The sequence below is a fragment of the Rhinolophus ferrumequinum genome, chromosome 4, assembly GCF_004115265.2.
Source record: "Rhinolophus ferrumequinum isolate MPI-CBG mRhiFer1 chromosome 4, mRhiFer1_v1.p, whole genome shotgun sequence".
In the NCBI taxonomy this organism is placed as follows: domain Eukaryota; kingdom Metazoa; phylum Chordata; class Mammalia; order Chiroptera; family Rhinolophidae; genus Rhinolophus; species Rhinolophus ferrumequinum.
The window spans coordinates 87,930,832-87,956,320 of record NC_046287.1 but is presented as its reverse complement, the minus strand read 5'-3'; the positions used below and the strand labels follow the sequence as shown (position 1 = coordinate 87,956,320).

General features: G+C 43.1%; 1 protein-coding gene across 1 annotated transcript in view; it reads right to left on the bottom strand.

The window, feature by feature from the left end:
* The window catches only part of EBPL (EBP like), a 29,206-nt gene extending 3,717 nt beyond the window's left edge, over window positions 1–25,489 (bottom strand). The window contains 2 exon segments of the mRNA XM_033104580.1: window positions 4,198–4,267; window positions 25,278–25,489. Coding sequence (XP_032960471.1) covers window positions 4,198–4,267; window positions 25,278–25,448 — 241 coding nt within the window. The 5' untranslated portion in view covers window positions 25,449–25,489.

Here is a 25,489-nt window from a genome sequence, read left to right as displayed (position 1 = left end):
GTGGGAGATGAGGGTAAAAGGGATCAAATATATGGTGATGGAAGGAGAACTGACTCTGGACGATGAACACACAACATGATATACAGATGATGTATTACAGAATTGTACACTTGAAACCTATGTAACTCTACTAACAATTGTCACCCCAATAAACTTTAATTCAAAAAAGAAAGAAAGAAAAGGTATGAATGGTCAAAAATGAATGACGTGTTCTGATTGGGCTGAGCAGCAGAGGCTCTAGTCGCTTACAGGCCAGAGTTAGGATCCCTGGGTCCAGGGACAAAGGGTTCTAATGAAAGGCTGTTCTGAGAAGATGGCCTATAAGCAGGAGAAGCTATTTAATGAGATGACAAACAGACACATGCTGAGAGGAGAGTCTGGGAAAGGCCCACACAGCCAGCAGTCCTGAGCTGACTGCCAGCCATGAACTAACCGGAAAACAACACAATTTTCCTCTAAATTTAAACACGTATACAATAGGCAAAATGTACCCTTGAGTACACCCAAAAATCAAAGAAAATATCACAGAAAAATGTCAGTGCTTTAGGAACTAAGAGATTAGTGAGTGTTAAGACATTCATAAATACAACACCATTCATTTATTCTTTAATTCAACACATCTTTTGGAGCATACGGAAGGCTCTGTGCTCGCAGCAACTGGGACACAAAAACTGCCAGCAAGGGGCTCGCATTTTAGTGAGGTCAGACCAGGCAATGAGTGACGGTGACAGAGCACGGGACACGGAGGAAGTGGCACCGAAGCCAGACAAGGGAGATGCGGTGTTTGATCACTTCCTCTTCACCCCGTTGGTGAGGGAGGGATCCCACCCTAGGGCTACGGGGATGGCCCAACATACTACACACGAGACTGGACAGGTGAGACCGGGGGCAGTTTCTTAGCCACATACTCACAGCCTGGGGAGAGAGGACACTGTGCCACGTAGGGCCCCGTGGCGATTGCACTTGGAAATGCAGTGAACAAGGAGGATATGTGGGAGGCAGGCACGGTAGTAACAAGAGGATGGGGTGACCTCCGGCTCCTGTGGCAGGGCGGCAGGGCGGGATTGGCTTGTATGAATAATTCCGAGGGCTGCCAGGGAACTGAAGCCCTCTACTCCGGGATGCACAGCCACTGTGCCAGGTCCCCGAGACAAAGAGGGTTGTTTGTCTGGGGGACCTTATGTGAGAAAGCAAGGTGGGGCCGGGACTTGCAGTTAGGCCAGTTGAGGCCCTCTGGACTTTACTGGATTTCGAGCCACTCATAATATTGGATCTTCATTTCAGGCCTTACACCACAAGAGGTGACTCCTGAACTGGGTGAAGGAGCTGTTTCAGGGAGGAGCACATGCACAGGTCTGGAGCTAAGAGCACACGATATGTCTGAAACTATATTTAATTCAGCAAAGCTGAAGAAGACAGTGGGGGTGGGGTGGGGGTTCAAGGTTAATGCCAGACAGGAAGGCAGGGGTAGGGAGGTGGACAGTAAAAGCAGGTCCTGCCACCCCTCAGTCCCAGCGTAACAAGCCTCTGGTACCTACCTCCTCATCTACTGCTTAACCCTGACCATCTCCTTGCTGATTAAATACCTAGACAGCAGAAGGGCAAACAGCATTAATAAGCCTAATGCTGTCTGTGCTCATTCGTTAGTGACTGACTCAGGTTTAGGCAGAGGTTTAGAGGGAAGGATGCACTCTCAAGGCTGGAGTAGGTCTCTCGGACCTGAGCCATGGCTGTGCCCTTCCCACAGAGCGGAGACTGGGAGACGATGGGGTAACAAAGACTTTCTGACTCCTTAGCACCCATTTCTCAATAACCTTGGGCTCGGTCCCTGCTTAGTCCAGTTTTAGCAAGAATCCAGCTGAGATAGTTTAGCGAAAGTCCCAGTTCTTGGTATCTGATCACTTTTCCCCCCAGTTTTATTGAGATTATAATTGACATGCAGCACCATATAGATTTAAGGTGTGGAGCATAATGACTTGACTTACATATATTGTGAGACAATTACCCCAAGTTTAGTTAGCATCCATCATTGCATATAGATTAAAAAAAAGAAAAAATGTTTTTTGTTTTTTTTCCTTGTGATGAGAACACTTAAGATTGATTTACTGTCTTAACTTACAGCCGTGTTAACTATAGTTACTATGTAGCACATTACATCCTCAGTACTACTGATCTTATAACTGGAAGTTTGTACCTTTTGACCACCTTCATCTAATTCCCTCATCCCCCACCCCTGCCTCTGTTTACCACCTATCTGATCTTTCTGTGAGTCTGGGTTTGTTTGTTTTTTAGATTCCACATGTAAGTGAGATCATATGGTCTGTCTGACTTATTTCCCTTAGCATAATGTCTTCAAGGTCCATCAAATGGCAGATATTCCTTCTTTTTTATGGCTGAATAATATTCCACTGGATATATACACCACATTTTCTTTACCCATTCATCTATGATGGACACTTAGGTTGTTTCCCTGTGCTGGCTGTTGTAAACAACGCTGCAGTGAACAAGGGGATGTAGCTGTCTGATCCCGTTCCTCGTCCCCCACCCTCCATACCTTATCACCCTGGCCTGCCTCCAGCAACAATCCTGCTAGTGGGTCTATGAAGCATCCGCCCAGCCTTGTTGTTTCTTCTTAGTAATTTTCCAGCCACTGAGCCCACCTTGCTCCTTGGCTATCAGTCTCCACCTGTCCTTGTTATATTTAGAGTGGAGCCCGATCTCTTTCCCCTACAGCAAAGCCCCCATTGCAGTGGTCCCTGTTGAATAAAGTCTTCCTGACTATCTTTAACTAGTTCACGAATAGTTTTTCTTTAACAGGGTCTATATGATGTCAACAGCCCAGCTCTGCATCCTTGGTGAATCAAAGGACAGTTCACAGATGAACATTTGGGAGGCCTTCCTGTGAATCAGAATCTGGATTTTAACAAGATCCCCAGGCAATTAGTGCTCTTTAAAGCCCAAGAAGCAATACTTTAAATGATCTACTGGATTTTCACTTTCACGAGAAAAAAGGGCACCTCCATAAACAAGAGTTTTCACTTTTTTTTAAGGTGAAAATGTAAACTGAACAGGATTGATAAAAATCAAGTGAGATGTTTGCATTTCATGGGACTGAGCCAAATCTGGGCTGTTCCCTTTCTCTGATGCCAGGCAGGGCCGCCAGGGTGGAAGGACAGTGGCTTAGGCTGGAGTCCTCAAGCCCCTACGTTTCCCCAGCAATTCTCAAGCACAGTTTAATCTGGCTTACTCACCAAAAAGGTGCACAGCTGCTGGGAGGACTCCAGGCGCGGGGCTCAGGCTCCTTGAGCTACCCCTGGCTCGGACCTGAGAGGCATCCAAGATGACACACGTTTTGCCTTGAGAAGCACTAACTGTAGCTGACTCAATTCTCTTAGAAGAGTTTCCTAACACGAGTGGTAAACGGGAGTCCCAACACAAATCCTGGCTGGGGAAGATCATTTCAGCAGCATGGAAGAAAGGAGATACACAACGAGGAATTTCAGACACAAAATCTGAAAAAAGTTACTCTGCACAAGGCAGTGCGATCACAGAGGCACAGGGCCCCATTGCTGCCCAGCTCAGGGATTTGTCGGTGTTGATGTGGCACGTGGGAGGTAGCTAACGCTAACTGATTGAATGTGGACTGATTTATAGTGAGCATGAAGAGGATAAGAAAACTAGTTAATATCTCTGTAGTGCAAGAAGATTTTTGGAAGTTATCTACAAGACACACAGACACACACATATGTGAAAGTTGATATTAAAAGTATGAAAGACATCCAGTTTAAATACTGCAAATGCTGCAATGTGCACTATATTTTTAATATATACCTTTATTAAGATATAATTCACATGCCATACAATTCACCTGTTTAAAGTATACCATTCTGTGGGTTTTTGTGAATTCACAGATTTGAATCACCACAATCTAATTTTGGAACATTTCATCACCCCATCAAAGAAACGTATACCCCTTATCAGTCATTCTCCATTCTCCCTCCCCCCAATATTCCCCTCCTCTCCTACCACCCCCAGGCAACCACTAATCTGTAATCTGTCTCTACAGATTCACCTATTCTGGGCATTTTACATAAATGGAATCATACAGGATGGGATACAGGTACTCATTTAATTGACAGCCACACTTGCAATTAATCTCCGCAAACACTTCAAAAGCAAACATTTCAAATTACTTACACAATGAGGCAATCAAGCCATCCGACTCTGCAATGTTTCCTGTGAAAGACAAGTAGACAAAAGGGCCTTCCTAGAGAGAAGAAAATGAAAACATGCTCTAGTTTAACATCACGACCACAGGATGGCACCGCACATACATGGTATTGCAAGGCAGCGTCCCTCCCCAACCCCACCCCACCGCACCCGGCACCCTCAGAGCACACCTACGCAGCCCCTGGGGGAGACGGAGGGGTGCTATCCTGGAGCCTGGCTCCCTGACCTTGGAAATGAGTAAGTCCAAAGCTAATGTTTATATAATAAATGCTCTTTTTTCAATGATTGGCATTATAAAACCAGAGGTGTGTTCTTATGGGGGAAAAATAAGTTGAAAATTTTGCACAAGGAAACAGCTTAAATGTTATATTGAATAAACTAAATTCTGGATTACCTCACAGCAGTTCACTTTATGTCACTTAAAAAAAAAAAATCTAAGATCTCTTAACTAAAGTGGCATTCAAATATCTATACTAGAGTTGAACTAGTTCTTTTTCCTGCCTAAGGGCAAATTTAGGAAATTTAAAAATGCTTATAGGCTACATTTAAAATATTAGGTAATGAAATATCTGCAATTATACCTAGTAATTCTCTATCATTGAAGTATTTCTTTGCCTAAAGTTTCAAAAACCAATTAACTAGAATTCACTGGGCTATCTGATTGTTATGTTGCTCCTTGGAACAAATTTGTTGCTGGTCAATACAACTTTTTTTTCTCATTTCTTTTTACCAAAGTAATTGCTTAAATAACATTAAAATTGTGTCTCTGCCTAATCTCTGCTGAGTTCTAGTACCAGAAGTTACCACTTATAACCATTTCTGTCTGTAGTTCTGGGGATTATCTTCATAGCTCACAATATATTTATACTGATATTTCTTTGGATATTATTTATTAACTGCCCGCCCTGAAAAATTATTTAATTTATACTGCTTCCCTTCCCTTTCCCAGTCCTTCCAGTTTTGGGTAGGATGGGGGAAGAAAAACTTCCTTCTACAAACCTCTTCGGTTCTGCAGGTGGCCTAAGAATTAACTGACGTAAGACAGATTAACAAGAGAAAAGCATACAAATTTTATTTAATATTTTTACTTATACATGGAGGTTTCAAAAAAAACACCTTTTCACAAAAAGAATGATAAATGACAGGGATATAAGAAGACAAGGGGCGTGAACTAGGGACAGTCAATTGTGGAAAAGCAACTAAGAAATATATGGGGGAAACTAGTAGAAGATAAGGGTTATTTGAGTAGGTTTGTTTGCACAGGTTCATTTGGGCATTCACGTCCAGCCTCTGGTGATGAGAATGTTCTTCCTTTCCTGGTACAGGAAGGGCACCTTTATCATGGGAAACTATCACTTGATTTTAGGTAGAAAGGGGGAAATCAGAGAACCCTCCCTGCACCTGCTGTTTCTCAGATGCCTTCGGCTCAAAATAATCAATATGCCAAAGTGGCATATTTTGGAGAGGCATGTTCTGAACCCCTTCAATAGCTATATTATTCTCTTTCATTCTTCTATTAGTTACCCAAATTTGTAACTTAAGTAATCAACTTAAAACCTCACCTACTCCTTCATCAATATTGCGTATTTGGACTTACCCTATAAGATGAGCATGACAGCCCCCACCAAGCTTTCTCCCTCTCCTCCCATTTCCAACTCTCAGCTTCCGTCCACTTTGCTTGTACGTTGTGGAGATCGATTATATTTCCATTCCTATTCTGTAAACATATTTGTCTTCCCTATTTTATCGATAAGTAGATTTTAAAAGTTGAAAAGCCAGTCAAAAGCATTTATAATATGGTGATTATGTAAATATCATTTACCGCAATGCATCACAACTTTTTTCCTTACAGAGCCAGTATTTTGACTCCTGTGTCACTTAAGGAGAATGTGGCAAATGGAATATTCTTTCCCACCCTCATAAATTTCTCAAAATCATGCTGTATTTCAGTTGGCTTCATATTTGAGCCATGACTTCCTTTCTCTTTAAAAATAATTATTTATTTTCCAATTACAGTTGACATGCAATATTATATTAGTTTCAGGAGTACAGCATAGTGATTAGACACTTATATAACTTATGAAGTGATCACCCCGATAAATCTAGTACCCACCTGACACCATAGTTATTACAATATCATTGACTATATCCCCTTTGCTATACTTTACATCCCCATGACTATTTTGTAACTACCAATTTGTATTTCTTAATCCCTTCACCTTTTCCACCCATCTCCCCAATCCCTTTCCCATCTGGCAACCATCAAAATGTTCAGTATCTATGAGTTTCTTTGTCTTGTTTTTTAGATTCCACATGTAAGTGAAATCATATGGTATTTGTCTTTCTCTTCTGACTTACTCAACTGAGCACAATACCCTCAGGTCCATCCATGTTGCTGCAGATGGCAAGATTTCATTCTTTTTATGCTGAGTAATATTCAATTGTATATATGTACAACTTATCCATTTATCTATTGACCGACACTTAGGTTGCTTCCGTATCTTGGCTGTTGTAAATAGTGCTGCGGTGAACATATGGGTTCATATGTCTTTTTGAATTAGTTCTTTGAATACCCAGAAGTGGACTTACTGGGTCCCTACGTCTCTTGTTATAGCCTTTGTTTCAAAGTCTATTTTGTCTGGTATAAGTATTGCTACCCAGCTTTTTCTTTTTGTCTCCATTTTCATAAAATATCATTTTCCATCCCTTTCCTTTCAGTCTGTGTGTCTTTCAATCTGAAGTGAGTCTCTTGTAAGAGCCCTGACTTTCTTATATTTTTGTTTATGCTACAGTTTATAATTGCCTTTCTTTTTCTCTGATTGAGAGAAGAAACTTGACTTTCTCCCCATCTCATTAATATCTTCTAGCTTCTTATCTACTCCTATCTCTGCTGAACAGAGGCTTTCCAGCTGGTTTATTTTGTCTTTTCTTGACACTCTATAAGTTACTTAATAAATAAATGTGGTTTATTTCAGAGTATATATAAAAATTATATTCTTTAATGAAGATTTAAAAATTATGTATGAGATAAACAGCAGTGTTTTTAAACAAGTTCTCTCAGTCCACTTTGCAAATCTTTATTTTCACCAATCGATATTTTTTTCAGCATCATGGCAGAAGTCACACTTTTCCCACTCAGGATCACCAACTGATTTCTTATTTTTAGCAGACTCATAGCAGGAAATCCACACCACTTCCCTGGCTTGGCCTGGGAACTTTCTAGGCAAAACATGTCCACTGGACTGGCCAGTAGGGGCAATGAGGCCTTCTCTAACGCCTCACAGTCCATCTATCTAGAAGATGAAGGACTTCCTAAAATGAGATGGGGATCTTATCCTAAAATTAGACATGACTTCCACTAGCAATCTCTTCAACCAGAGCCATTAGCAAAACATGGACTCTCACATTAGGTCCAAGACCTTTCACCAGAAGCAACTCTATGTGACAGCAAGATGGAGACTTGGCAATCTGTAACATGCAGGGATCTGTGAATGTATAACAAATTTGTTCCCTTTTCTAACTACCTGTTGAAGTTCTCTTCCTTTTTAAAATCCAGCTCAAACTCTGCTTCTTCCAAGAAACCTTCCCAAACCTAGTGAGGATTAATTTCTCACTCTCCCTTGTTACTAAATTTGTGTTTCTATAATCATCAACTGTCCGCTGGTTATGGATCTCCAGTCCCCATTAGATAATATACACCTTTAGGGTCTGAGATGTTGTGTTCTTTCTCTTAGAATCCTCAAGTACCCAGGATGGTATTTTGTGTTCAGTATTTGCTAACCTTGAATTAAGGACAAGTTTACATGATGACTTACTTAGAAAGATGCCCTTGTGTTTTATGTAAAAATGGAGCCAAACAGACACACAAACACACGGCTTTCCTTCCTAAAGTAGGCCATGTACCAAAAGCATTAGCAACTATTTGATACTTCCCTCAAGACAACTCTAAGGGCTTATAACCTTTCCCTGTACGTAGGGTGTGCCACCACAGATTCAGATCAAAGGCAGGAAAAGAAGACCGTAAAAAGTGGTGAGGCTGCCCGGTGGCTCAGGTGGTTAGAGCTCCATGCTCCTAACTCCGAAGGCTGCCAGTTCGATTCCCACATGGGTCAGTGGGCTCCCAACCACAAGGTTGCCAGTTCGAGTCCTCGAGTCCCGCAAGGGATGGTGATCAGCGCCCCCTGCAACTAAGATTGAACACGGCACCTGAGCAGAGCTGCCGCTGAGCTCCCGAATGGCTCAGTTGGTTGGAGCGCATCCTCTCAACCACAAGGTTGCCGGTTTGACTCCCGCAAGGGATGGTGGGCTGTGCCCCCTGCAACTAGCAACGGCAACTGGACCTGGAGCTGAGCTGCGCCCTCCACAACTAAGACTGAAAGGACAACAATTTGAAGCTGAACGGCACCCTCCATGGCTAGGATTGAAAGGACAACAACTTGACTTGGAAAAAAGTTCTGGAAGTACACACTGTTCCCCAATAAAGTCCTGTTCCCCTTCCCCAATAAAATCTTAAAAAAAAAAAAAAAAAGTGGTGAGTGTGTCAATATCAGGGTTTCAGGGAACCAAGGTTCCATCTGGAAAGTTCTGTGATTCTGAGATTGGCCTGATCTTATCCTAAAGGAACTCACTACGAGGAACGTAAGTTGACAAGCACAGGTCAGCCTGGGCTGTACGTACTATCTGTGGTTTAATTTGAGCCAGTGATAGACTCAATGCAAAACTGAGCAAATCGGGCAGAGGAGGCAGAGGCTCCAGCTTCAGAATGCGACTGGCTACATGGGCCTCGCGAGTCTTTGGGGGCTTCTGAACCAAATCTGTTCTGACCAAACAGAGGCCTAACATTATTGTCACTGAAAACATTAGCTCCTATTTGCCAAGGGCCAAACTTACCTGCAGAATTGTAGAGAATGGAGACAGAATAGTTCCTTCTAGGAATTCACATTTTATATAAATGAACCATCAAGCATTTTTTTCTCCACCCTTAAATTTATTTCTAGGCTCTGGAGCATTAAGTGTATATTAACTTGCAGAATAAACACGAAAGGTTATCAGCTCCAAAAACCTTTAATCATAAGAGGTGGTCAAGGTCTAGCCATCTGGAACTAAAATTCATGTTTGAGCTCAACAAGCACCCTGAAGTTCTAAAGATCAGATGAAACGTACCTGGTAAGTGGCAAAAGCCATACAGAGGGCGTTGCTATCATCGGGAAGGAGGGTTTGAATGGGTGTGTAGGGAAGAGCATTGTGTTGTACTCTGGAGACCTGGGTAAACTGAGCAAACACAAATACAACAGATTCTATTGCTTATATTCCCTGCTACTTTTAGCTCTCTGGGCTTCAAGTTCCTGATTAAAAAACAAAAAACAAAATAACAACAACAAACAAAGAAAAACAGGTACAGAATAAACCACTCAATAGAAGTTTGATGAATGAATAACTGAATGCATGAAAGAGTAATCAGCAGAATTAGACTAGATCCACATCTTCACCTTTTGATAGAGTGTTTCTTATTGATCAGAAGCCTTAAGGGCAGCACTTGGAAGGCTCATTATTGCTTAGGTCCATTCACCTCACTGGTGCGGTTCATGAGCAGTGGCTTAGGCACACTAGGTGGAGGAAGGGGCCACAGAGAGGGCTGTGGGGTCAGTGTCTGCTTCAGCCCCAGCCTTTCCAGGGGGAATGACCCCATGAGTTTTATGCCTGCCCATTCCCAAGCCACGAGGAGGCCACCTGGGTAGACTCTCTGACTGGACATGATGATGTCTTCAAGCCGTCCTGTGCTACTGTAATTCCTACAATAGTGTGAGAGGCAGACACCTGTCCCTTAGGAATCGCAACCTGAATTTTTAGGGATAGACTTACTGAGGATGAAGGGTAAAAAGACAGGAGGTCTGGATTCCCTTTAAAATGTTTCCGCAATAAGGAAAGAAAAAGGGAGGGAGAAACATAGAAAAGGGAGGGAAGGAGGAAAAGAAAAACGCGACGATGAAGCAAGCGCATCAAATTTTGAACGTGTTGAATCTGTTCATTATACTACTCTCTCTACATTAGTGAATGCTTGAAATTTTTAATGGTAAACCTTAATTTAAAAAAGATACGCAGCAACTTGTCGAAGCCAACTGTTGCATTACTAGAGGAAACCAGCCACAGCGCTTGGTGCTCCCTTAGCTCAGAGACAGGTGCCCCTTGAGTTTCTGGTCTGCCGACTCGGATTGCATGTCCCGGAGGCCCTCTGCCTTCATCCTTCTAATGTGCAAGCAGGGCCTCCAGACCACAGTCGTAAGGAACTGTGCACCGAGGCCTCCAGACCGCCTGAGGCTCAGCTCTCCCAGGATCCTGCCAGACCCCAAGTGGCCCGGGTGTCTGGATCAGCCTAAACGAGAACAGCGACGCAAAGCCGGAAACTGCCAGCAGCACACAGCGAGCGTGCAGAGCGCCTTGCAAAAAAGTAAGCCGTTTGCTATCGTTTTCTCTTTCAGATGGACTTTAATAGCAAACAGACTGGTATTCCAACAGTCATCATTACTGTGAGTCTCCCGATTATTCGAGAGCCTCAATTAAACAAAACCACAGAGTAAACCTGCCTACCTCCTGCAGGCTCTTCTGCCAGCCTGAAGTCACACACACACACACACACACACACACACACACACACACACACACAATGAAACGTAAGGAGAGGCAATGGTATGACTAAAAAAGAAAGGAAAAAACTCATTATTCATATTCCCTCTTCAAATTACCAGCCATCAAAATGGCAGCCCTGGGGTCCGCCTGGCTCTGGGTGACATACTGAGGGAGTTCTCTCTTGCTGTCCCTGCAGAGAAGCTGAGCAGGGTCTGGCTTCTGCTCGCCCTGAAAATAGCTCTTCTCGGGTCGCAGTGAGCTGTCCCTGTAAAGGGCTGCGCTCCCACATCACCTACAGCATGTGGGCTTTCCGGCGGAATTTTCTTTCCTTTCTCTGACGTTTCTTCTGGTGCTGTACCTGTACTATTTCAACTATTAAAACTTATTTTTTAAAAATTATTTTAAAAGGGACACATGCTGAAAGTGAAAAAAAAAAAAAAACATACAAAAAGGTATAAAGTGAACGGTAAAAAAAGTCTCTTTCCTTCCTGACCCCCAGTCTCAGCCCCCACAGACACCATTGTTGAGTTTCATGGTAGCCTTCAAGATATTTTTCATGTATATGTTATTAGGTAGTTATGAATATTTAAAATAGTTTCTCCCCGCTATTATTTTTTTCTACTATTAATCCAGAGGGTTATGAGGAAAATTCTATAATGTTCATTTATTCAAAAATTTTAAAGTATCAGGAATTTTGGTTTAAAAATGGGAAATGGGGATGTAATGCACAGCATGGTGACTATAATAATACTATACTGTATATTTGAAAGTTGCTAAGAGAGTAGATCTTAAAAGTTCTCATCACAAGAAAAAAATTGTAACTATGCTGGTGGATGTTAACTAGACTTATTGTGGTGATCATTTTACAATATATACAAATATTGAATCATTGTTATACATCGGGAACTAATATTACATATGCCAACTATATCTCAATTAAAAAACAAAATTAATAGAAAAGTTCATATTAGATGTTCTAAAACATGATTTTACTATATCTACCTAACGAGCTGCTAATGAAATCAGCTTAAAAGTTAAAATGTATCATGGCAAATAAAATTAAGTAACAAAGGCCCGTCTCATTTTTCACTTAAGATGTTCCAGACATGTAATTTTTACAACATATTTTATAGACTTTAAGACAGCTACAAATTAAAACTCAGATTTAAATAAATGCTTAAACTATGCAAGCTACTGCTGTCTATAATTAAATGACCGCTTTATAGAGAATGACCATTTCAACCATTAAAGAAAAATTTAGCACAAAAAAGTCCTTGTAGAAATAAAAAAGAACACAAACTTCTTTTGTAATTTGTGTTTGTATTTGTAAAGGCTGAATTTGTATTTGGATATATTTGCGAGGTTTTTGTTTTGTTTTCACTGTTTTATTTTTTAAGTGTGTTTCAATGAAGACCTAGAGAAAATAGTGCAATATTCATTATTAAGAGTGGGAGTGTAAAGCGGAGTAAGAATAGCATCAGTACGTAAATCCTGTCAAAATTTATTCGCTTTTTCTAATCTGACTCATGAAACCTCAGCTTAATCAGACTTGATTTTTCTATGCCATGGCAATAGCATCCATCACTGTTTCCAGAAGGATCAGCTGCTTCAGCCCTCCTACAGCACCCCGATGACAAGGCTTTGGTGACTTCATAAATGTATGCTACCCAGCTGTCGTCCACTTAATGAGACGAGGTGTTCCATTTGATGGAACCTGCCCCAGCAGATGGGGGGCGGGTCCTTTCAGAACTAGGGGTATCAAACGGCTACACAAAATTCTATTATTCCTACAACACTGCAGCTTAGTGTTTGGTTTAGGACTTGAAAAATATTTGTCCCCTTTTAAGGATACACCCTTCTTCGCCCAGGCAGTTGTTGCTTCCCAGATTAAGGATGTGAAAGGAAATTTTCCAAGGCTCCTCTTAATGGGTTATATGCATTACCACTGTATTACATAGGAATTGGATGAGAATTAAACGTTCATTCAAACACAGAGTGTGGATAGGAGGGGTCATGAAAGGCACAGAGGACGAGAGAACTGACATTGACTGAACCCTGCTCAACGCCAGGCACTGTGCCAGGTGTCCTATATTGTTTCGATTTGAGTGTGGCCTGTGAGCCACAGCATGGCACAGGCCCCAGTGGGGCAGTTTGGTCCACATACGAATCTCGGACCCTACCCTGACCTGAGGAATCAGAATCTGCATTGTAAAAAGATCCCCAGGTGATTCCTGTGCAAAGTCAAGTTTGAGAAGCACCGCCCTACGTGACAAAGCTTTATTTAATCCTCATAACAACCCTTTGAAGAAAATATGATTTCCATACTTTATTACTGATAAGTACTGTGGTCTGAATGTGGCCCTTCAAAATTCATATGTTAAGATCTTACCCCCTTAAAGATGATGGTATTTGGAGTTGGGGCCTTTGGGAGCTTAGGTCATAAGGGTGGGGCCCTCATGAACGGGATTAGTTCTCTTAGAAAAGAGGTTCCTGAAAGATCCCACTTCCCTTCCACTAAGTGAGGACACAGCGAGAAGGCATCAGCTATGAACCTGGAAAAGGGCCCCCCTCACCTGACCATCCAGCCTCCAGAACTGTGAAAAACAAGTGTCTGTTGTTTATAAGCCACTCAGTCTGTGGTATTTTACAGCAGCCAGAATGAACTAAGACAATAAGGAAACTGAGACAGGAAGTATCCTTCCTTCCTTCCCCTTCTCCTTCCAGAAAGCATTTATAGGAGTGAAGGGAGCCCAAGGTTTCACAGCTGGTAAACGGCAGAGCCAGCATTCAAAAGCTCATTTGTGGACCCCAAAGGCCATGCCCCAGACTTCTTGAATAATGGTCAGTCACCATCTGGAACAATGCTGAGCAATTGGCACAGCACTGAAAAGGCAACCTGTGGCCTGTATGAGGCTGACTGACAGCAAAGAAAAGCGCCGGAAGCCATGTCATGAGAAATGGTGGAAGGCATTCACACTAGGAGCTGTTGGGTAGACAGAGGATTCCCTTTGGTTTACACAGAGGGGAGAACTAGGACCAATGAGGAGAGTCATAAGGAGGTTAATTTCAACTCAACATACGGGAGAATTTTCTTGCAACTAGAGCTGTTCATTTTGGAAAGAGAGCTTTGACTGAAAGTTTTCAAGCAAAGGGTGGATATGACTCTATGTCTTTCTAGGCCATTAGTAAAATTCCTATTTCAACAGGGGGATCGGACTAGTTGGCCCCTAAATACAATTCTTAGACAAGGTTCTCTCATTTTCCACACACAGTACTGTACACAGTACTGTGTACACAGTACACAGTACATTCCCTTAAAAGTGTTAGTCGTGATGCACGCTGTCCCCATATGGGACTCTACCCCCACTCCCCACAGAGGGGTCAGCTGTGGGAAACCATGTTCTACACTGTGACAGCCACTGCTCTGGCTTTAGGTGATTGGACCAGAGGACAAGGAGGGACAGGGATGAGCTGGGCCAATGAAATTCTTACTCTCTGGAACACAAACTCAGAAATAGGGAACGAATCCAAACTGATTCTGAAAACTAATATGTAGCAGAGGTCATGAGAGGCCAAGAATAAATCTATGTTATGAATAAACTCAAGTTACCAAGAAGCAGGATATAGTAATTTGCTAGGGCTGCCAGAAAAAAGTACCACAAACTGTGCGGCTTAAAACCACAAACACTGGGCGGCCAGTTAGCTCAGTTGATTAGAGCACGAAGCTCTTAAGAACAAGGTTGCTGGTTGGATCCCCACATGGGCCACTGTGAGCTGCACCCCCCACAACTAGATTGAAACAACTACTTGACTTGGAGCTGATGGGTGCTGGAAAAACACACTTAAAATAAATGTTTAAAAAGTTTAATGAAACAAACAAACAAACAAAACACCCACAAACATTTATCGTCTCTCAGTTCTGGAGGCTGGACATCCAGAACCAAGGTGTCGACAGGGCTGGTTCCTTCTGAGGGTGGTTCCCCCAAGCTTCTGGTAGTTTGATGGTGATATTTGGCATTTCATGGCTTCCAGGAGCATCACCCTGATCTCTGCCTTCATGTTCACATGCAATACGTGTGTCTTTGTGCCCACATTTCCCCCTTTCATAAGGACAACAGTTGTACTGTATTATGGGGGATGAGGGCCCCCCCATAATGGCCTCGTTTGAACTTAATTACCTTTGTAAAGACCCTATTGCTAAGTATCACATTCTGAGGTACTGGGGGTTAGGACTCCAACATGTCTTTTTTTGGGGGGTGGGGAGGACACTATTCAACCCATAAAACATGGATACAGGTAGATGCTATGGGATACAAAAACCCCCACAAAAAAACAAAAAAACGAGAAAGTCAGCAAGTGGCAGAAAGAGAAGCAGGCCTACAGGAGCCAGGAGGCGGGGAAAGTCACCTTAGCACACAGCTGCCTCTGATTCAGAACCACCCTTCAGTTCCAGACTCCAGGAGGCTAGATCTCAGCTTCTGCTGGGTGTCCATGAGCTGCCATGCCCCTGCTGCTGTGTGTATCTGCCTGTCACTTGAATTAGTCTGACTAAATAAATCAGAGGTTCTTGCCTCTAAGAGCTTCACTGACAGGTTTGACACTGAACATACCACTGTCCTTAGAAACTTGTATTTGAATGACAAAACTGGCAATCTACACTGCCTTCTCCTTTTGTTCCAAAAGTAATCAACAATGTGTTCAAACAGGATAGTGACTTTAAAAAAAACGTGTACCACTCTTGAATAACAAAAGCTTTTTCCGAATCTCTTCCACAAAGTGGTGACGTTTTGGGGCCACCGTTTTGAATGGGCAGAAACATGTTCTCCCTGGATGAGTGGAAAGCCAGCTCTAGCCAACTTGCTTTTCATCCTGCTAATGGAGCTGATGGTCCCAAGTATCTGGGGTCTTAGGATGAAATCAGCTTTGCCAAAGAACTCTGCTGCCAGGCAGTGCATCTTTGAAGATGCAAAGATGGGAAAGTAACAGTCTTTGCCCTCAAGGGACTCAAAGGAAGGTAGTAACTCCCCCACACCCTCAAAAAAACTCGTGAAACATTGTGATAGAGAATTTACAAAGAACTGGGGAAATAGCGAACATAACGATTAAACAGAAAGTAGCAATAAAATCTGCCTCGGGCCATCAGACAGGGTTTCTCCCAGGGTACACGGTTGGAGTTGGGTGTTTGGGTGCAAGTATGTGTGCATGTGCCCAGAATATGTAAAAAGCCTTTCCCCTCAAGGAACTAATCATTCTAAATACTTGGGATAAACAAGCTTACTTCTTTTGCCCAAATTTTTGTATTATTTTTTAAAAGCTGGTTGTTCTGCCTTAGTTGAAATATAAACAGAATGCTGTTTTGATGTCTTCAAATTGCTATTTCTTTACCTTTGGCAGTTGCAGGTAAATGGGGTAAAAAGTGTCCAGAGTCGGATTTTCTGGAGGGAGAAGACAGAAGACAACAGAAAGGATACAGAAAAGCTGGTGGAGACAGAAGGTCAAGGGTACATGGAAAAGGTTCGTAGGCAGGAAGTGAGAGGAGAGGAGCAGGTAGGTGACCACCTCACTGTGGGAATGCCCTCAGTCCCTGGGAAACTGCGTGGTGGTCACCTACTATGGGGTGGCATACAAGAAGTGGCAGGGAGAAGTGCCCACCGCCCCAGAGATACTCTCTGCATTTGGAGGGAGAGTTGTGCCACTCGAGCCTCTAGATCCCTCGTATTGAGGAGTTGCCCCCCCCAACTCAATGAGGCTGCCCAAAGCATTATGAGGAACTGCCAAAGCGCTTCTAACCATGGGGCCACCAAACCTTTAATGCCATTGCTTTGCTGGAGCCTTGACTGGCATCGTGAAGCTTCCTCAAGACAGACTGGGAGGTACAAGACCATTCTCCAGGGTCTCGGTCATTGCCAGCAGGTTGGGTGTCGGTGATGGAGTTCCCCAGCCCCGCCGACCAGGGCCGCAGTGATGGTAGCGCAGCAGCATTGCAGCCTAGGCTCTCCTTGGGCACAGTGGCCTGCAGTAGTGGCAGCAGCAGCACGAGCCTCGCTAGGAATGCAGGGTACAAGAGAAGGGGAGCTACTGGCTGCCTGTCCTATTCTCAGGAGAACCTGGGAGACGGGGCTGGGTGAGGGGGAAAGGCGGGGACGGGGGCGTTGACTCATGTGTAACCTCCTAAGTGTCTGAAACTGACCATGCGATCCTTGTTCTGCCTTTTGACTGTCAATGTCAATATCCTCAGTGTGATATTATACTGCAGTTTTGCAAGATGTGACCATTGGGGAACCTGGGTAAAATGTACATGGGATCTGTCCTCTCTCTGCAGGTGACTCTATAATTATCTCAAAAAAATTAATTTAAAAAATGGGCAAAAAGATTTGAACACATTTCCCAGTAGAAGATATGTGAGTGGCAAACAAACATATGAAAAGATGTTCCACATCACTAGACATCACGGAAGTGCCAGCTAACACTACACAAGTGTTGATCATACACATCTCTTAGAATAACTACAAGAAAAGAGAGCAGCAGCACAAATCACAATACTAAGGGTTATGGACTGAATGTTTGTGTCCTCCCAGATGCATCTGTCAAACACCTAACCCCCCTTGTGATGGTCTTTACAGGTGGAGCCCATGGGAGGTAATTAGGTTTAGATGAGATCAGGAGGGTAGGGCCCCCCTGATGGGATCGGTGTCCTTATAATCTAAGAAGAAGAAGGGAAACCAGGGCTCGCGCTCAGCCCTGTGAGGACACAGCAAGTAGGCACCTGTCTGCAACCCGGAAGTGGGCTCTCACCAGACCATCATGGCACCTGATCTTGGACTTCCAGCCTCCAGAAAATGAGAAATAAGTGTCTGTTATTTAAGCCACCCAGTCTGTGGTATTTTTGTGACAGCAGCCCAAGCTGACTAAGGCACTGAGTGCTGGTGACGATGTGAAGCAACTGGAACTCTCAAGTGTCACTGGTGGGAATGGAAAATGGTACAGCCCCTTTGGAAAACAGTTCGGCAGTTCCTACTCTAGTTAAAGAATCCGACGCCTAGGCACTTACCCAGGACAAATAAAAACTTATGTCCACATAGGCTTGTAAGCAAGTGCTAATAGCAGTACTGTTTTTAACAGTGAAAAACTAGAAACAACCCAAATGTTCATTAACTGGTAAATGAATAAGTAAATTGGGATATATCCATATACTGGGATACTATTCAGTAAATTATACTAAATATAAGACTATACACTATATGATTTCATTTATATGAAATTCTACAAACAGCAAAACTTTAATGACAAGAAGGCAGATCAGTGTTTTCTGGGGCCAGAGGTCGGGTTGGGATCATCTCAAAGGGGAATGAGAAAACTTTTTAAAAAGTGATGAAAATGTTCTATACTGTGTATGTGGTGGTGATTACACAACTGTATACAATCACCCAAATCCATCAAAATTGGTGAATTTTATTGAATACAAATTATAACTCAATGAAGCTGAAGGGGGGAAAAGAGAATTTAGAAAAGTGGCTGGTTACTATAGATATATCTCAATTGCTTTCCCTTATAGCGATAATAATCCATTAGAACAAAGGAGAACTACCACTAGTATCAATATAAAATATTTCTGAAGTAAAATTTAAGAGACTTTCTGAAGTCTTTATAAACTGGCTTCCGTTAGAGCCAGCAATTCCATTTTCAGGATTCATCCTCAGTCAAAAATTAGACAACTGCCTGAAAATGCACAGAGAGCATTCTATATAATTGCCAGCAACTGGAAAGAGCCTGTAAGTCCAATAATTAGGGACTGGACTGGTTAAATAGATTACACATAAAGTCTAATAGCCTCCTGTGAAGTTATTTCAAATTATGAGGTAGTTCAATAGATACCGATATGCGTGGGCAATGAACATAGTTGAATGAAAAAAAGCAACAAAGAATGAATAGCATGATCCCATTTTCATAAAAAGAACTTTGGATGTATATTTTCATATAAATTCTGGAAGGCTATTCTTATGAATACTAACAATAATTATCTCTGGCTGATTTTATCTTTTTCTTCCTTTTAGGTATGTAAATGTTATACATTTCACAAGGATCATGGGAATACACAATTTAAACAAATTTTGTTTCAAAGACTGACATAGAAAAAGGACTCTGACGTTCTAGATATCTGAGTAGTTTGAGGCTTAAAATGTAAATGACTGATAACTACTACAAATTACAAGGATAAAATCATTCTTCTATCCATTCAATATTAACCAACACTGCAGAATAGCTCCTACAAACCCGGCCAGGCCAGGCACTGAGCTAGAGGAGCACAAAATAGTTACATATTGTGTTATAAAGGAAAAAAATAAGATATTTCCCTAGAATATCTTTTCCATTTCAAAGGAAATGAAATCAATTTTAGTAGTATTAAAATTTTTTGAAGTATTTACATACTTCCTCTGTATATAAAAGATTTTAGGCCAATTACACCAAAAACATTCAATGAAATGGTAAAACATACATAAGAACTTTTAAATATGAGTTATGAAAAAAATATAAAAATGAAGAACAATCCAGATCAGGGGCCAATAAAAACATATACTATATACAGATCATCTTTTGTTGTTATTATAGAGCTTAATGTGGCTCTGAGCTTCCAAGCAGTCAAAGTGAAAAGGGAGAAACATATTGCTCTTGCTGTCAGAGACAAACCAATTTAACTATTGTTCTTCAGATGAAACAGTAAGAGAAAAACTCTCTGCTATTGCATAAGCTCTGAGAGGACACGGCCACCCATTTTATCTGTGGCTAGCACAGCACCTGACACCCAAGTGGGCACTCAACTGTATGTAGAAATGAGGAACAACAGGAAAAAGTGTGTCATTCTGAAATGTGGCTACACAGACAGCCATCCCTATTGCTAGGTGACATGTCTTATTCATGATGTTAGAAAACAGACTGAATTTTGGTCTGCAGAAGTACAAGGGCTGTCCACCCATACCCTAGAAAACGAACAGTGGGTCATGATGGGTGCTATTCCTTGGGCTTTCAATTTGAGACCATGTCTAAGCTTGTATTATTAGTCAGGGTTCTCCAGAGAAGCAGAACCAATGGCAGATATACCTGTATATCTATCTATACCTACCTATGTATATAGACATATATGCATATACATGTGTATTCATATCTCTATATCTATCTATCTATCTATCTATCTATCTATCTATCTATCTATCTATCTATCTATCAATTTGTCATAAGCAATTGGCTCATGCAATTGTGGAAGCTGACAAGCTCTGAGATCTGCAGGGTGAGTGGGAAAGCTGGAGCCTCAAGGGAGCTGACGGTGCAGTTCTAGTCCGAGTGCGGAGGCCTGAGAACCAGGCGAATCAATGGTGCAGATCTAGTCTAACAGCCGGCAGGCTTGAGACTCAGGAAAAGCCATGGTTTCAGTTCAAGTCTGAAGGCATGAAAAAGCCGATGTCCTAGTTTGAAGGTAGTCAGGCAGGAGGAATTCTTGCCTACTCCAGGGAAGGTCAGCCTTTTGTTCTATTCAGGCCTTCGACTGATTGGATGAGGCCCACCCACATGAGGGAGAGCAATCTGCTTTACTCAGTCGACCAATTTAAATGTTAATCTCACCCAGAAACACCCTCACAGAAACACCCAGAATAATGTTTGACCAAATATCTGGGCATCCCATGGCTCAGTCAAGTTGACACACAAAATTAACCATCACAAAGCTCCATCATTAATGCACAGCTATACCAACGGTGATTCACCCAGTATGCCAAACAGCATGAGGACTATAAATTCATTTACCAGAGAGAATATCTATCTCAGAGCAAAACTGACGAAGATGACAATGCCAAGAAAGGAAAGGGAAAATTGGAGACAGTAAGACTGTGAATTAAGAGGCAACTTCAGACCTAATATAAAGCAAGTAGTAGGAGGAAGACATTTTTAGACAGTCCCAAGATCAGAGGCTGAAGTTATTGCAGTGGAAGGTGAGGAACAGATGGTAATGCTGCATGGAAAAGGGTAAAGTCCAAAATACACACAGTAACGGGGACTTAAGCAGCCGCGGGGCTTCAGGATTTCTCAAAGCAGGACTACCCATGGGTATTAAGATACAACAAATGGATAGACAACTGAAGTCCCGGTTTTCCGTGACAACTGTCCTTCACCCTGAAGAACAAGCCTAAGTTATGCTCCACAGCGATGAATGTGTGGGAGTGCCTAGTCAGAGGGGTTCGATCAGAGGGTAAGTGGTAGATTCAGGCAGATTCTGCCCTGACAGAAGTCACTTCCCATGGCCAGGCACAGCACCAGCCTGCAAGTGCCACACAGCACACTTCTCTGCATCCTCACTCTTCCCTCGATCATTTGCCCGCAAACACACTCAGACCTTCCCATCTTAAACAGAACCCAAGGTCTCTCGCCTGCCCCTGTGATGTTTCTTGAGCTACCTTCTAATACTGGCTTCCTACCCCAACCCAAACTCTTGAAAGTCTTGCATATGCTGCCTCGGTTTCTTCTTCACCCCACCTGCTAAGCCCTGGCCTTAACCTTCTGGTGGCTCCATTCAAGCAATACCACTCTTTCCAAGGCCTTTCTAATTGCTGGACCCAAAGGCTCTGGCTCAGCCCTCACTTTTTAAAAAATTTTTTAAATGGTGCTGCAGCAACTAACAGTGATCTTGAAATTCCCTTCCTTGGGTCCCAGGACCCAGCACTATTTGTGATTCTTAGTCTTGCTCACTTTTTGTTTTGCATTCCTGGCTCTTCTACTTCGATATAGACATTTAAAAAGACTCTGCTCTCATTCCTCAGCCTTTTCACCTTTCTGTTCTCTTGCTCAGAAAAGTCACTCATTCCCGGGGATTCCTGCTGTCTCCTTCAACGCAGTCAAGAACTTCCAACTCTGTTCTGCCTTGACTTTGTCTCTCCAGCTTGTCTTGCATTTTCAGTTGCCTTCTGGCCATTTCCCTTCAACTACACATTAGGTCTTCGGATTCATAGGGGGGATTAAATCTAAAATGTGACTTTCCTGTCTTTGTTAACTTTATCAACATTACTCACATCGGCTGAATTCTAAACCCCAAGATCGTCTCCACCCCCAATGTATAAGCAGTCCCTGCGACTTACACAATTCTCCCCCGGAACGTCTCCCGTATTTAGCTTCCCCCCCATTTCAACTTTCCCTACCACCTTAGCTCAGCTCTGTTTCATCTCACTTCCAAAATACCGCAATTGCTTTTAGCTGATCTCCTCACCCCGTTTAACTATCCTTTCCAATCCACCCTGCACCAGGTTGGGAGAGAATTCTCCATGAATATCCCCTATTCCTGCACTGTCTGGGGTCTCTGAGCACAGGCATTTACACCAATTTAAGAGTATTTATATGAGGTGACATTCCAGGCTAATAAAGCTTAGGGACCACTCCCTCCTAAGATGTTCCAGGGTAATAAAAATAAAGACCTTGCCTACCCCTCCCTTAGGAAGATCTGTTTACATGCCTGAGAGAAGATAATGTCTCTCTAGAGAGAAGTAGGAGTAAGTCACCAGCAGCCATATAAGATGGGAGCCTAATTTGAAGGTTCTTCTCCTGTAATGCACCCACTGCATAAGCAGGTACCATCTGGCCCTCACTGCATTGCCGTGGGAGACTTGAGGAATCAACCAGACTAACTTGCTCACTTGTAAGAAGGGTAAAACCTCAGACCCTGGGGGTGATCGGTTAGCTTAGTTGGTAGGATCGTGGTGCTGCTAACACCAATGTTACCGGTTCGATCCCCGCTTGGGCCACTGTGAGCTGCAGCCTCCTTAAAAGAGTCAACTATGCCATCGTAGTATGACAGCAATATGTAACCAAAGACTAATGTTGTTCCTCCTCCCAAAAAAAAATAAATAAAATCTCAGACCCTTCACAGTTTCTGACTTAATACACCATCACCAAATTATCTTTCAAAAGATCTGCTTTGGCTATGCTACTTCCTTGTCTGAAATTCTTTAATGGCTTCCTACTAAACGATAAAACTCAAAGTCTTACCTGCCATTTCAGCTCCCTTACCAGACTGTCCCCCCACTTACTCCCTTGGTAAACTAGTCAATCTGGACTTTAAGATGTTTCCCAAATATAGGAAGACACATCTGCCTCCGTGCTCTGGCAATGCTTAGAATGCTATCCCCAGATCACAGATGAGGAAAAGCCCATGAGGCACCAGTGCACGAATCACCCCCTAGCAACCTTTGAGGGCCAGTGAGCCACACCCCTGATTTGCTTGTTGTCATGGCTCCTACCAGGTGCACTGGTCGGTCCTCCATCGGAGGCCTAACCATCCGAGGCCTAACCAACTGACCTGCAGCTTGGACATCAGGGAGCTGGACTCAGTCCAGTGGGGGAGCTCTGCGTTTGATGGTGGCCAGCAGTCCCAACATTCCTCCCATCTGAGAAGCGAGGTTTTCAGGGGTGAGGAGAGGCAGCCCAGGTTCTAGTGCCAACAAGTGAACTGTGGTTTCAGTTCTACCCAAGGCCTTGAGGAGCTTACAATAAAACTAACATAACACAGTACAGAAATCACTATCTTCAGGTTTTTTGTTTTTCTTTTGTAAAAGGCTTGGTACCACTAAGCACGCTGCGCTCTCTTTTTACAGACTTGAGAACTCTGTGAGGTGCAGTATCTCTGGCCAAGCTCCCTATACTTCCCAGGTTTCCGCAGGCTTTACATCGCAGGCTTACCTCAGGCCATGTCTCTGGGTCTTCTTGCAGTAAACTCCCAACCAAAAGATAATATGGGCCTGCATTTTTTTTGCAGGACTTAACCGCTTAATTCAAGTGCCTTCCTCACCAATCTCAAGATATGCATACAAGATGCTGGTTGAAGCACTGTACGTAAATATCATAAATTACCATATTTCATCACCAATTGTAAGATATACCCCAATTTCAGAGACATAAAATATCAATAAAATGGTCCATAGTGGTTATGTCATTGTTTTAATATGTGAACAAAAATGGGCATTTTAGAATTAAAGAACTAAGGCACTGTACATCATAGAGTGGAACATTCTGCAGCTAAGACAGATAAATGGCACAAGATGGGGCTGGGTAGAGAACATTTCCCTCAGAACAGGAATCGGGGAGAGTGGAGCAATGATCCCACACATCCAGCTACACTTCAACGTGCCACAAGTGGAGATGTGTGTGGTGTTACCTGTAACAGTCTGTGCTTGAAAAAGTAGACTTAATTTTAAACTAGGTGGTAGACAAATGGGTATGCGTTTTAGTATTTTACTACCTAAAATGTGTTACAATACATTCTTCTTTAAGCAGGGCTAGCAACCAGTTTTACTGCCCTCGTTCTTTGTGAGACCTTGGGTCCATTGACAGTTTAAAAATCAATTCTATAAATAAAGGAGTTGAGGGAAATAATCACTGTCTCTTACCTCCACATGTTGACTGTTATGAAAGAAGGAATTTTATCATTGCAGTAATATCTGGTATGTGTACACATCTGACTGACAAATACAGACCCAGGTGATTATTGAAAACTTTGCTTTCTCTCTCAATAGTAAAGACTTTGGCTTCACATCAGTCACAGGTTAAGATCAAATTAGCAATAAAAATGTTTTGGCATAGTTAAAAATAACTTTAAGAAAAAGGTGTGTGCATGGGGTAGGGGTATTTCAATAGAATTCCTTTAAATACAACCCTCCTGGCCATTTATAAAGTGGGTTGAAAATTTAGGGACACGTTTCCTAAAGCCCCGGTGATATATAGAGTGCAAGCTCTGGAGTCAGACTAAACTAACTCAGAATCTGTCGGCTGTGTGGCATTGTAAAGTCACCTAACTTTGCAGGATCTGTCCCCCTCTATAAAATGGGGACAATAACTAGCTTATGGGGTGTTATAAAGATTCGAAATTTTAAACACAGTACTGTGCCCGGGACACAGTCGTCACCCAATAAATGGCGATTACTACCAAGGCACGCGAGGTTTTCTGTTTTGGTACAGGCCCTCGGCACTCGCGCAGCGCGCCCCATGGCCTTTCCCTGCTCCCTCTGGGGCGCTCAAAATCTCTGTTATTTTCAGTTCAACATTTAAGTACAGGTTACAATGTCAAGTAAGCCAAAGTCAAGTACCTGACAATCAAACTAACATAACACAGTACAGAAATCACTATCTTCGGGTTTTTGTTTTTTTGGAAAGGGATTGGCACCACTGAAGTAGCTGCGCTCTCCTTATAGACTTGGGAACTTGGAGAGGCGCGGTATCTGAGCAAAGGCCACGAGCACCACCGCCTCCCTGTACTTCCCGGGTCTCCGCAGACTTCTCGCCCCACTCGTCCCAGTCCTTTGCAGGACACTCCCTGGGACGAGGAAGGGGTATCAAGAGAGTCGCCATCCGCCCGCGTTTTCGGGGTCTGAGGTGACAGCACTTACCAGTGCGAAGTGCACCAGGGCGTCGTAGCAGAGCCAGGCGAGCGCCCCGCGGTCTGCCGCCCCCCGCCCGCGGCCCAGGCTCAGGCCCAGCGTGCAGCCCGCGCCCAGCAGCGAGGCGCACAGCAGCAGCGAGCCACCCGCCGCGGCCCCCAACTCCCCCCAGGCGCCCATGCTTCCCGCTCCCGCCGCCAGTGGCGGGCACAGCGGGAAGG